The 13,124-nt window shown below is 38.8% G+C and overlaps 1 protein-coding gene across 5 annotated transcripts in view; it reads left to right on the top strand.

The window, feature by feature from the left end:
- KIF26B (kinesin family member 26B) overlaps window positions 1-13,124 on the top strand; it is a 278,191-nt gene that overhangs the window by 167,495 nt on the left and 97,572 nt on the right. For all 5 annotated transcript variants that reach the window (XM_083731982.1, XM_083731983.1, XM_083731985.1 and 2 more), the window contains one exon: window positions 6,191-6,374. In XM_083731982.1, the coding sequence (XP_083588108.1) occupies window positions 6,191-6,374 (184 nt within the window). The remainder of the gene's footprint in view (window positions 1-6,190; window positions 6,375-13,124) is intronic.

Below are 13,124 nucleotides of genomic sequence, written 5' to 3' on the forward strand. Positions count from 1 at the left end.
TTCCGGTACAGGTTAAGTACTTAATTTATCCCGGAGGTCCGTTCTTAACCTGAAACTGTTCTTAACCTGAAGCACCACTTTAGCTAATGGGGCCTCCCGCTGCCGCTGTACCACTGGAGCACGATTTCTGTACTCATCCTGAAGCAAATTTCTTAACCCGAGGTAATATTTCTGGGTTAGAAGAGTCTGTAACCTGAAGCGTATGTAACCCAAGTTGTACTGAGTTGGGGCATCTGGGTCAGTATTGTCTAGACTTGCATACCTTCAAACATTTCTCTGATGAAAATGGGGATGTCCTATTTAATAATAATAATAATAATAATAATAATAATAATAATAATAATAATAATAATAATATAATTCTACCCATCCATCTGACTGGGTTGCCCCAGCCACTCTGAGCAGCTTAAAACACATATAAAAACAGAATTAAACATTAATCATTTAAAAAAACTTCCCTAGAAGGATTCCTTCAGATGTCTTCTAAAGGTTGTATAGTTATTTATCTCCTTGGTTCAGGGGTTGCATAACTCCATGCCCTCCAACATTTCTCCACTGAAAATAGGGACATCCTAAGGAAAAGCAGGACATTCTGGAAGCAAATCAGAAACCAGGAAGGCTTCTGTAAATCTGGGACTGTCCCTAGAAAATAGGGTCACTTGGAGGAGCTGCACTTGACTGGCAGCACTTCTCTAAGATTTCGGACTAAATTTTCTCCCAGCCCTAACTAAAGATACTGGGGAGTGAAACCGGGACCTGGTGATGGACATTCAACGCCAGTTATTTTAAGGGCAAATGAAAGGCACAGGAATATTTTGTTCTGCTTGAAAAGAATGTGACAACAATCTGAATAGGGTCAGTCTAAACCAGAAGAGAGAGCATGAGGCCACCCAGACTTTGCTGGACGGCAGCTCATATCATCCCTGCCCATTGACCATTCTGCCTGGGACTGATGGGAGTTGGAGTCCAACAGCACCTGGAAAGCCAAAATTCCCCATCCCTTGTTTTAAATGTTTTATATAATACAGTAATTGCAACACACTGTTATTAAGAAATACTAGTAACTGCATAGTGTGGGGTCTGTAAGATATAACTATATTAAGCTGCTAAAAAAACTGGACAGAGTTTTAAATTGTAATTCAACGCAGAAGTCTGGCTTGCAGTGGTGGTCTTAAGTGCATTTTTAATGTGTGTAAATTAATGAAAGCCTCTTTCAAAATAAAGTGGCTCTCACAAATTTGATCGGCTAAAACACAGAGATATATATCTACTGTGCCTCATTCCAGTTCCATGTAGTTTTTCTTTCAACAAGAACATTAAAATATAAGAGATAGAGATGTAGCGTTGGGTCTGATTGTGCTCTTTTTTTGTTTCAGAGATCATGAAAGAGTTAGGTTAGAGGGATAAAGTAAAATCTTCCATGTGTGTGGCCAAGCTTTCTCATGGGAGGTAGTGGAAAAGTGCAATCAGTCAATAAATCATTTTATTTGTATGCCGCCTTTTCAAAGTTAAAACCATGCTCAAGGTAAGGTAAAGGTAAAGGGACCTTTATTTATTTCTCAGCAATCCACATAAAACTCTGATGGTATAAGAGAAATCTTCGTTAAGTGAAATCCATGTACAATACAAAACACAAGTTGTGTACATGCAGGGTCTGCCTATGCATTCAGGATCCTGACAGTACATACATAGGCTCTGTTTGCCAAACCCCCCCCCCCAAATAATGTACTTGCAGGTTGGGATTAGGGTAGTGGACATCCTCCTACTACCCCTCTATCTGCTCATTTCCCTGGTTATTGACTGTTCAAAGTATCAGAAGACCTAAAATGCTAAGAATGGTGTGATTTCTTTGTTTGTTTATTTTATTTATTTATTTTTAAACTGCTTTCAAGTAAATGCAAATGGATGGGACAACTGATCATTCTGGGCAGCCACTGATGACAGGGGTTCCGCTTAAGGTGTGAGAAAGAAAATCAATCAGCATAACAAGTTCCAAAGGAAAGTTAGGGCCAATTCCACTCCCCACTACATGAAAAACACTTGAATGGAAAGTCAAATGCAAGGTAGAAAGTGTACCATTCCTCTTAAACAAGGAAACTGGCCAACATGTGCTTTATCAATCCTGATATGCCTTCTGGGTATATTTAATTTCATTTATATGTTTATATTTTATATATATATATATATATATATATATATATATATATATATATATTACTTTTTACATCCAAGTCTTTCTTGTATAACTTGAATGGTATTTTCAGGTCCCCGTTTGCCTTATGTTTAAAAGCAAGGATGCAAGTAGTTTCTTGATTTTATTGAGGACTCTAAAAACAAATCCTACAACCCACAATTTTCCATTAAAATGGTGCATGTGAATGATGCTCCAAATCAACAGATTCACAGCAAGCCTGAAATTTGTGTCTCAAATTTGAGGAACAACCCCACTGATTTCAGTATGTGCTTGTTTTGCAAAGCAGCCACAACATTTTTGAGAGGTGGTCATAAGGCTCTATAACAGGACTATGAATTTGGCCTTGGCTTGGTGTACTAATTATGTAACAAGCATGGCGATGACTTGTTGAGCAATTTCAGTGCCTCCAGCCTACTTAGGTTAGCAGGTACTGTTGGAGGCCAAAAGGCGAATGAGTTAAACCACCCAAGACGTAAAATAGAAATAGCTCTGAAAGGCACAGCTTGGATAGCTTTATTGTTGCTATGAAATTGAATACATGCATTAAAAAGAAGAACAACAACAAGCGTCAAGTGTTTACTGGGCTTTAAGGAGACATATTTATAGATCCTCACAGACGCACCATGATGTATGCAGAAACTAAAATTATATCCAGATATTTTGGAATCATTAAATGCAAGCAAGGGCTTGAAGAAATTTAGAGACTGAGGTGATTTTCATCTGAAGATTTTTCCAGTCATTCATGATTCATAACTAGGGTTAACACAATACATAGAATCCTGAAGCTTCCCTTTCTTTGTTTGCTTAGACGGCCACCTTAAATTTACTTACTAGAGTGTAAACTTCATTGAACTCAACAGGCTTATTTCTGTGTAGAGCTGCACAAGATACAACACTGAACCTGGAAGTGACCCAAAAACCTCCCTAAATGCCTTACTAAAAGGCCAGAACAGGGATGGAATTGGGGTGGGGCAGGGCTTGATGGGCTGATGTGTGTTTTTACATGCTCCGCTGACATGCTCAGGGGCCAGGAACCCATGAGCAAAATGGTTGTCGACTGTATACAAAGCAAATGGCAGGTTTTCATAAATACTATAGAGATATAAATATCAACCACTTTGTAGAAATCTTCTACTTTGATACATCTGAAATTGGAGAGTGACATCTTTCTGGACCTCTTTGCCAAAAGTGGGAAGTGTGTAGCTGTCATTTTGCTACCTTCCTTTCTTGGTTTCTTACTTCAGAGAGAGAGAAAGAGAGAGAGAAATGTAGGACATACATTTTACATTAATTTTCCAATTATTGGCCAATATGAATCCAGGTTCTTCTGTTTTAATGCCATCCCAAAGGTTAGCACTGTCAAAAAAGCATATCATTCTATAGTTTTGAAAAGGCCAGTTATCTTCCAACAATGTTTCTTTTTCACTAAGGAAAAATGTCAGCTATGGACCTTTTGGTTCAATAAATGCTTTAGGAAGATTAAATCACTAGTTAAAGAAGCTAAGCAACATAGGGCTAGAGTGTTCGACTGAAGTAACAGGAGAGAAGGGATGGATCAAATAGCTTACTGGGTATATTACAATAGTAGTATATTGGCCTTTAATGTAGGTATGAATATGTGTTAATAGTAGAATTTGACTGAGGTAAACAGAACTGCTGTCATTCCTGGAAAGTAATTGACAAACGAACATGATACAGTATAAAGAAAATGGTTTCAAATTCGTATGGGGACCTGTGTTTAATTTTACTGAAAACCGCCCTTCCCCCCTTTAAGTAACTAAATTTAGGTCAAAATAGGAAATCAGAGAGCAGTGCATTGAAAAATGGACAACTGAAATAATGTTTAGACAAAAGACATAAACAATGGAAGGTGGTAGTCAAGTATTAGGGATTCACTTGGAGCATACAGAGTCAGATAAGCAAAGTGCCCAACTTCTGTTGTCTCCTTTGTCAAACTACCCAGTCTCTATATGAAGGCAGGTTGGCCAAAGATGGGGAAAATAGGTGCAGGCAGCTGCCAGGAGCAATGCAAGCTTTTCTCTTATCCTTCTTCTAGTCCAACTTCTGTGGATATGTTGAATATGCTGGAAAATGTAAATAGGGACATCCTAAGGAAAAGCAGGACATTCTGGGATCAAATCAGAAACAAGGATGGCTTCTGTAAATCCGGGACATCCCTGGATAATAGAGACACTTAGAGGACCTGCACTTGACTGGCAGCATATGGTAGGATGTCCCTGTTTTCATTGGAGAAATGCTGGAGGGTATGGAGTTATCCGACCCCCGAGCTGTCTGAAGGCAATCCTGTATAGATAAGTTGGTTTTAATGTTTTATTATGTTTTTATATATGTTGTAAGCTGCCCAGAGTGGCTTGGCCAACCCCGTAAAACGTGTGGGGTATAAATAGTAAAATTATCATTATGGAATGGGATGCCCCTATTTTCATCGAAGAAATGTTCGAAGGTATGGTTTCTGTGTTGTGAGTTTTGCCAACCGGCTAACCTTATTTTGCACCATTTAGTTACACTTGAAACAATTTGAACAGCATCTACATGTACGTTTTTCATAGACTTGTAGTATGCCAACTCATCTCAGCCCATGTCATGAGAAGGGCTTCATGCCAGCCAGCCAACCAAGTGGTGGTAGTTTCTTCTATTTCTGACACACAGAATTCAGGCTGGTGAGAGGTCCGAGGATTGGGCTCTTTGAAGAATCCAAGGGCACTGCCATAGCCCACAAGGCCTTGTTTCAGGGCTTTCTGCTGGTTACAACTTCGCTCCAAAGGAATGTGATGAGGAGGGGACTGTGTGCCATCCTAATCTTCCCATTCATCCATCAACCTTGGGGATTAAGATTGCTTTAATAGACAACAATGTATGCAGCTCATAGGGTAAAATGTATACAGCTTGTAGGGTGAAATTATTAGGGTACTCATTTACTATTTTGTGATTAATTTTCTATAGAGTTTTTATAATTTATTTTGACTAACATAACACTTTTTGAATAGTTTAGCAAGAGTCTCAATTGATGTATATTCTGTAATTAGTAGTTAATGATATTGTAAGACAACCAATTATTATTAGTGTGGTGTTATAATAGGAAGTGTGCTATGTGAAAATGTTTAATATAAAGCTGACTTCATTTGAGATATCCAGATAATAATATCACTATAGAAAATGTGAGTATGGGGACAAGAAATTCTGGGGGATATTTAATATTTTTTCAATGATAAGTTCATTATCAAATGCTGCACATTGTATATAAAAATTGCAGCTTAATATTTTTACAGTTGGACTGCAGAAAATGTCTCTTTTTTAAATAGAAAGTGTGGCAAACCTTAGCTCTCAGTCTCAAAACCAAAGTATAATTTATTTAACCTACCAAATTGCTAGTTTGTATGATTCTCCAACAGCTTTGCAAATAGCACCAAGGTGTTTGGGTCCCACATGTCAGGAAGTAGGCTGGATTTTTTATGAGGTGTTGGAAGTTTAAAATAGCTAGTGCTAGGCTTCTTATATGTTTGTTAATTTCACTTGGGCATTTAATAATGAGTATTAACATAATTATGATTGGCTGCTTACACCAAAATGCTCCACAGGTAATCACACTGCACCCAAAGACTTAGGAACGACAAACAGTTCTTTGTGAGCCAAAAGTGAATTTATGAAACTGAATTGTTTAACACAAATAGCTCTTTGTGAACCTTGTTAATTTGCTGATAGACTACAACATGACTTGTGTTCTAAACAGAAGAACTGTATGGAAAAATAGGATTGTATGTAACATGGACCTTGCTTAACTATTTGCTGGTTTATACAAATAAATCTATTTGGATTATTCCCACTTCCATTGAAGACAACAGGGGAAGCTCCTCATGGGCAAAGAGAGACATTGCCCTACCAAAAGTCTGAACCCCCAGAAATCTTCAAAGCCTCTTCTTTTATGTAACTATTTGGTAAAATATTGATTTCCCTTTGGATTTCTTTCCTCTCCAGAGCTGCTCAGAAGTTGAACTTGTCATCCAAAAAAAAGAAACACCGGCCCTCTGCGTCTTCTGTTTCTGAATCTCACCTATTTGCTACCAAATTCAGCACCATCCTACAGACTTCCCCTCCACCTGCTCCACCATGTTTGCTGAGGGCAGTCAACAAAGTCAAAGACACTCCAGGACTGGGCAAGGTAAGGATTAACCATCTTTTTTATTTTTCTGGTAATGGGAGAAAACATATGTGTAAGCATATTTGTTGCAGCTTCACCAATGTTTATTGTAACCAGAGCTTCTTTCTGTGACAGTCATTGCTGGTATGGAGTGCCAGCGCTACTTCTTCTTTTCCTGCCTATGTCAGCCATTTTGTGATCACACCCAGGACACTTTTATCAATATATACTTAAAAAACAACAACAAAAAGAAAACTGATTGTAACAAACATTTACAGTGCATACCATGTGCAACTGCTTACAAATAAGCAGTGCTTTTTTTCTGGGAGGACGCAGGTATATGCATACCCCTAAACATTTTGTGAATTTTGTACTTTTGTCCATTTATTGTATTTATTTTTCCTGATATTAACTATAAAATGGTGATTTTCTTGAGTCAAAATGAGAGTAAAAAAGGTAAAGGGACCCCTGACCATTAGGTCCAGTCGTGACCGACTCTGGGGTTGCGGCGCTCATCTTGCTTTATTGGCCGAGGGAGCCGGCATTTGTCCGCAGACAGCTTTCAAATCATGTGTCCAGCATGACTAAGCCACTTCTGGCGAACCAGAGCAGCGCACGGAAACTCCATTTACCTTCCTGCCGGAGTGGTACCTCTTTATCTATTTGCACTTTGACGTGCTTTCGAACTGCAAGGTTGGCAGGAGCAGGGACCGAGCAACGGGAGCTCACCCCGTCACGGGGATTCGAACTGCCGACCTTCTGATCGGCAAGTCTTAGGCTCTGTGGTTTAACCCACAGCACCACCCGTGTCCCCAAAATGAGAATACCCCTAAACATATTTTTAGAAAAAAAAGCACTGCAAATAAATTTCAGTGGAACTGACTCCCAAGTATGCGTTCTTAGGGTTGTAGCCTAAAATTATGAAGAGAAAATGTTCATGTTTGTGTACAGTGCCCATACACACAAAACCGGGGGCCTTTGATTTATATATTTGTTTACAAAATTTATAATTTGATTGATCAATTTTCCAGGCAGCGTACAGATCAATTTATGTACAAACATGGCTAAAGCCCATAAACCAGTTAAAAGGAAATATACATAGAAGCATTATCATTAAAAACAAATATATAAGTCAATAACACTTTAAAACAAATTAAATTGTGTGTTTGAATAGGCTTGCTGAAACAGGTAAGTGTTCAGTTAGCATTTAGAAGAATATAGTTACACACCTGTCTAATGTCAAGAGACAGGAAAGGAACAACTCCTTACAAATGTGGAATTGTGTGGCACTTGTAAAAGTGCAAACTCCAAAAATTGCAGGGATTGAGTAGGCATGTATGAAGGTGATTCCTTAAGTTAACCTGTCCCGAGCCATTAAGGGTATATTAAAAGGTTATACTGATTGTTAGAGTTGTTCAGCGGACTACTTAATCTGGCCCTTGTGTAGAAATGAATTATTTCTACTGCAAGAATGCACTTCAGAGCTTTACTGAGGAACAGTCTTAGGTACTAGTTACAATAAGATAGGTATTACAAAATAACAAAGCAACACATTGCAAACAAGCAACGGTGCTCAGTTATTTATGCAGTTCAGTAAACTTTCCTCTCTCTGGTCCCAGAGGGAGATCCTAAGCTTGTTCATCATTGCAGAATTTCTCTGCAACTGCTGTGGCTGCGGCTACTAGTCATCTCCAACAAGCACACACTGGCTTCTCAAGTTTCATCTTCCTGCTGTGACAGCTCTGCAGCTGGTGTTTCCATGTTTCCAGAGATGAGTCATCAGGTAGCTTAGCTCATTCTAATGGAAAAAATACCAGCATTCTCTGACGCTTTTGCCAGAGTGGAACCTTTTTGCCTAAGGCAAACTTGCCATTACAGCATTTTAAATACAGTGCATTCAAACACAGCATTTTATGTACGTTAAACTTATAACTTTAACAATGGTTTCCCTGTAACATGTATGGTGATAATATATAAGCACTGCTATTTATGTTTGGTATGCTTACTACAGAAAATGCCAGATAACAGTGATATAGCCTCAGGCAAACAAGCCTGCTGCATAAAGTGAGAAGCAGCTCTAGAGAGGGTGTTTGGGCACATTTCTTCATGTGTACTGGGACACCATGCACTTTTACAGACAAATCTAATTTAATACATTCCAAAATACTTTAATTCAATTGCTTAGTATATGAATTTGAATTAATAATGTACTACATAGTCTGTAAACTAACCTGTATTTTCAGCTAATTATAATTCAAAGTCTGAGTGTAATTTGGTAATTTAATTTCCTCTTAGAACAGAAAAAGGTAAATGTGATCTCTTTATCTGAGCTGGTCTAGCCTGTGTCTATTGATGTCTGAGCAGTCAAGCTCTTTGAAAACTTCTACAGGGTTATGATGCCATCCTGCTCTCCTTGTTTTCTATCAGTGATGTTTCTGCAACTTGTTCTAAGTTAGAATAGAAATAGGTATTGTGCAAGGCTGATAGGGTGAGTATATCAGGACTAATAGCTGTTTAGGATGGCAATAGATAGCTCAGACATTGGAAAAAGGGATAACCAGTAAATGGAACTAGGAAGAAAGAGAAACTGCCCCATTAAGAGACAGAAGGTTGATTTCCTCCCTGATGTACCTCTGAAAAATACAAAGTGTGTCTACCAAAATATAAACAAACCCTTCCTCCCTAGCATGCCACTCAAAAGCCTTTGTATGTTACAACTGAAAGATGTTCAGATGCTTTAGGTAGAAACCCTGAGGAAAGTTTCTAGAGGTAGGGAGCAGTGACTGAGAATGCCTTTTCCCAGTCTTTCTTTTCCTTTGTATAGTCAAGGACAGGGGTCAGCAAGCTTCTTCCGCCGTGGACCGGTCCACCGCCCCTCAGACCATGTGGTGGGCCAGACTATATATTTTTTGGGGGGGGGGGGGATGAACGAATTCCTATGCCCCACAAATAATCCAGAGATGCATTTTAAATAAAAGCACACATTTTACTCATGCAAAACCACACTGATTCCTGGACCATCCCTGGGCTGAATTGAGAAGGCGATTATGCCGCATCTGGCTCCCGGGCCTTAGGTTGCCTACCCCTGGTCAAGGAGAAGTATCAAGTGACTAATCTTTGGTTGACAATAGTGTAAAGGTGAAATCTAACTTTATATTTCCCTATTTTCATTTCTTGAAATGGAGAGGCCAGAAAATGCTCCACACAATTTAGTAATGTCAATGATGAGATGCATGAACTATGGACAACTCCGCGATACTTTAAAAACCTTAAGTGTGTTAAATGTGTTTTCAATCTAAAGAACTTTGAAAGCAAATGAAATTGTCTTTGGAACTTTCTGTCATTAGCCGCTCATACTGATAGAGGCAAGCTTCCCTTGTCAATGGTGAGAGCAGCTGCAGTGCCCTTCTCCCCACAAAAAAACCTTTGGCTTTGTACTTGCATTTTCTAGCATGTATGTAGTTCTATCCAACCGTTCCATCATTACAGAAGGAACAGCATGCTGACTTTGTATGTCTATATCTCTAAAAGCATTGTTATATATGAGTAAATATAGGTATCATAAGAAATGGCCATGAAACATATAGCTAAACAACTAAAATATATACGGCATATATAAAATATATACTGCAGGATGATCTGGATTTAAGAGAATGTAGTGTGTATCTAGGGGATGAAGATATTGGGTGGACTGTTTCAGAATAATTAGCAGATGGTAAGTACCAAACCACATTAATCTAACAACTTTCTGTTTTAATTGGTGGTGAATTGTTGACGCAGCTAGCCCTACCTGCTTGATATATATTTGCAATACAAATAAAGATTTGGCTATCATCCAAGTTTTCAGAGACACTAAAGGTTCTTTTTATTTCAAAAGAGGGAGACACAATAGAAAAGTATGTACTGACTCACACGTTGCCACTGGGTAACGTCTTCCATGCTGTGACTATCTCTTCGCAAAGTATATTGAAATTTGGTTGGGATCCCAAAGCAGTATTGGTTTACTGTTATTTTTACCTTAATTTCACTTTCTCTGCCTTCTAATGCCATCCTTCTGTTGCTTTTTAATGACGTTCCACCAGTGTCAAAGGCATTGCTGCAGCTGGGACTCAAAATCTTAATGAGGAGCAACGAGAGAAGAAAATTGCATGTCATGGGTCTTCTCTGACCCTTCTCTCTCTTCTGGATCAATTCCCAACCAAATCCAATTAAAGTAAGAGGTGTATGCTGCAATGAGCTGTATAGTACAAATTGGTTTGCCATCTCGCACAATGACACTCATCTCAGCACACTCATCTTGTCCAGAGGTGTTTCAATTTGTATTTGCAGGCCACACTTGCAGGCTTGTAGCCAGATGTTTGTAAGGGATTCCCACAGAATTTAATTTTCTTTTATTGTCAAGTGCCTCCTCTTCCATAACAAAAAGCTTGTGCTTTTTCATTCACATCTTTTCTGCATTTCAGTCACTATGCTATTCTTTGGCCTGTTCTGTATGTGACTGGGTGACAGAATGTACAGTTTGGATTTTGGATGTGAAGAAAGCTATTCTATCAGAAAGTGCAGAAATTAGAGCTGATTTTGAATTCTTGTCTATATTGGGAAAAAAATTTCAACACCATTTTAGATTTTACTAGAAGCTGTGTTTATATTATTTTAATGGTGTGCATGCTAGCAGAGAGAATTTACCATCCATCTACAACAGAGAAACAACAGGAGAGAGGAAAGGCCAGGAACTGGCAGGGAATCACAGAATGTTCTCTCATTTCAATTTTTAGTTCAGAAGCATTACTTTCAGGGAGATGTTAGTTCACTTTTCCAGATTTTTGGTTGTTGTGGGGGAGATTAGGCTCTAGCAGAAGGGTTTGTGGATCTGGGAGCTTTTTTTATTCTTTTTGGCCACAAATATCTTTCACAGTGTATTAAGCTTTTCTGAAACCTGTGTCCAGCTTCTGAAACATGTGCTGCTTATATTAATCTTGAGAACCTTAAAAAGGAAGCAAGAGGGAGAGCTATCTTTCCTTCTGAAGCTTCAGCATTGGGACACATAGTAAGTCAAAAGTTAATTGCTGTAGGACAAATGAGAGCTTCAACCATTATCCCTTGGAAACAATTTCTGAGAGGAAGAACAAAAACTGTTTCTCCTCAGAGTTACCATGGTTACTGATGTAGGAAAAAGAAGGAATACCCCATGAGGCATTTTAAGAAGACATGTGCGTTCATCATTGTAGTCAAACCGATTGTTCTATAAATTAAACAGTTAGTTCCACTTGGAATGAAAGCCAGGTGGCCTTTAGCCCTCAAGTCAGAGTGGCCCCGTAACAGAGATATTCGTCAGGAAACAGGTTTGATGGATCTGACTGAGGCCTTTGTTGGCTAAGTTCAGTGTGCACTTTCCGGAAAATGTTTAATACCTTTCCCTACCCCTACACACTTTTTAAAAAAACATACACACACACAACTTTAGTTCTTCTAAATAAAGGAAAAGAGCCATGAACACTATTTAATCCCTGACTTCACCTTCCTCATTAGTTTCCCCAAACTTTCTATGTAAATTTTTTCTTTCTAAATAAAAGCCTCTGTCAATGTCCCCCCAAATAGTGTGGGCTAGGTTGTGTTTCTGCCTGGCTACACCAGGAGTTGTGTCTGTGTGTGAGGGCATGGCAGAAAAGCCCCAGTATGGGCCAAGTTATAATTTCAAAAACTATGAAAGAATGATTTAGAATAAAAATATAACATGTTTTTTCATGACTTATAAGATAACATATATAAGACAGGATTGTGGCATGAGTGGGGGAGAGGGCATGTATTGCAAATTGGCATTGAGGCTCACCAAATGATGCCTGGGCTCTGCTGGACATGCATGTTTGTGTTCTGTCTTACAAATGTGGTAGCCATATGGCATTTCCTTTTAGACAGAGTGGGGAACCTCAGTCTTTGGGGCTGAATGCGACCGTCCAGGCCACTCTGTCTAGCCTTCAGGACTCTCTCCAGGTGACTCCCCACATTTTAGGATACATTTCTCACTGGCCCTGCTACTTCAGCGCTTTTACCTAGCTGGAATGTGCCCTGAAACAGGGACATTCTTGCCATGATGGAGGATGGAGGAGTGCATGTTTGTCTGTAAAAAAATAAATAAAAATCTCTGGCTTTTGCATGGCTGGAATGAGGCCTATTGGTCAAAGGTTAAAAAAAAAATCATATCTATTGCTATGGCCACTTTTGCCTCTCACCTAGCCTATTGCTGGCATGTATTCTCCAGAAGATTGCCTGCAAAGCCCCAAGCCCACCCTTGTTTTACAGTTCCAGATTTTCTCTTTAAATAGTGGAAGAGTACAGACTAGAATGGAGTTGAACATAGCAAACTGCTACATTAAATTAAAACCTTTGGAATGTTGTTACATATTCCAGCACTTATCTATAGCTATTTCTTTTTTTAAATAAACCACACAACACTATTATTTTTCTGTTTCTTAGATCACAATTTCTACATTCTATGTTTCATAATATATCCGCTTTTTTCTTTGCACTACCCTAGGCCTAGTTAATCAGTTCTAATTTGCTGTGCAGTTTTTGGAGCTGCATTTTGAACACAGTTCTAATTATTTGCTGAGATCTAAATCCCTGTGGAGAAGGTTATTACAAATTAGGAAAGTCATGATCAAATAGACTTAAAGTGAAAAGGTCATTCTAGTAAGATGGTGGGTATAGATTTTAAACTTGGTTTCCTCCACACCTGGGATCTTGCAAAATAGACAAGCATGTGCAGTATGT

This window comes from Podarcis gaigeae (assembly GCF_964106915.1).
Source record: "Podarcis gaigeae genome assembly, chromosome: 3".
NCBI lineage: Eukaryota > Metazoa > Chordata > Lepidosauria > Squamata > Lacertidae > Podarcis > Podarcis gaigeae.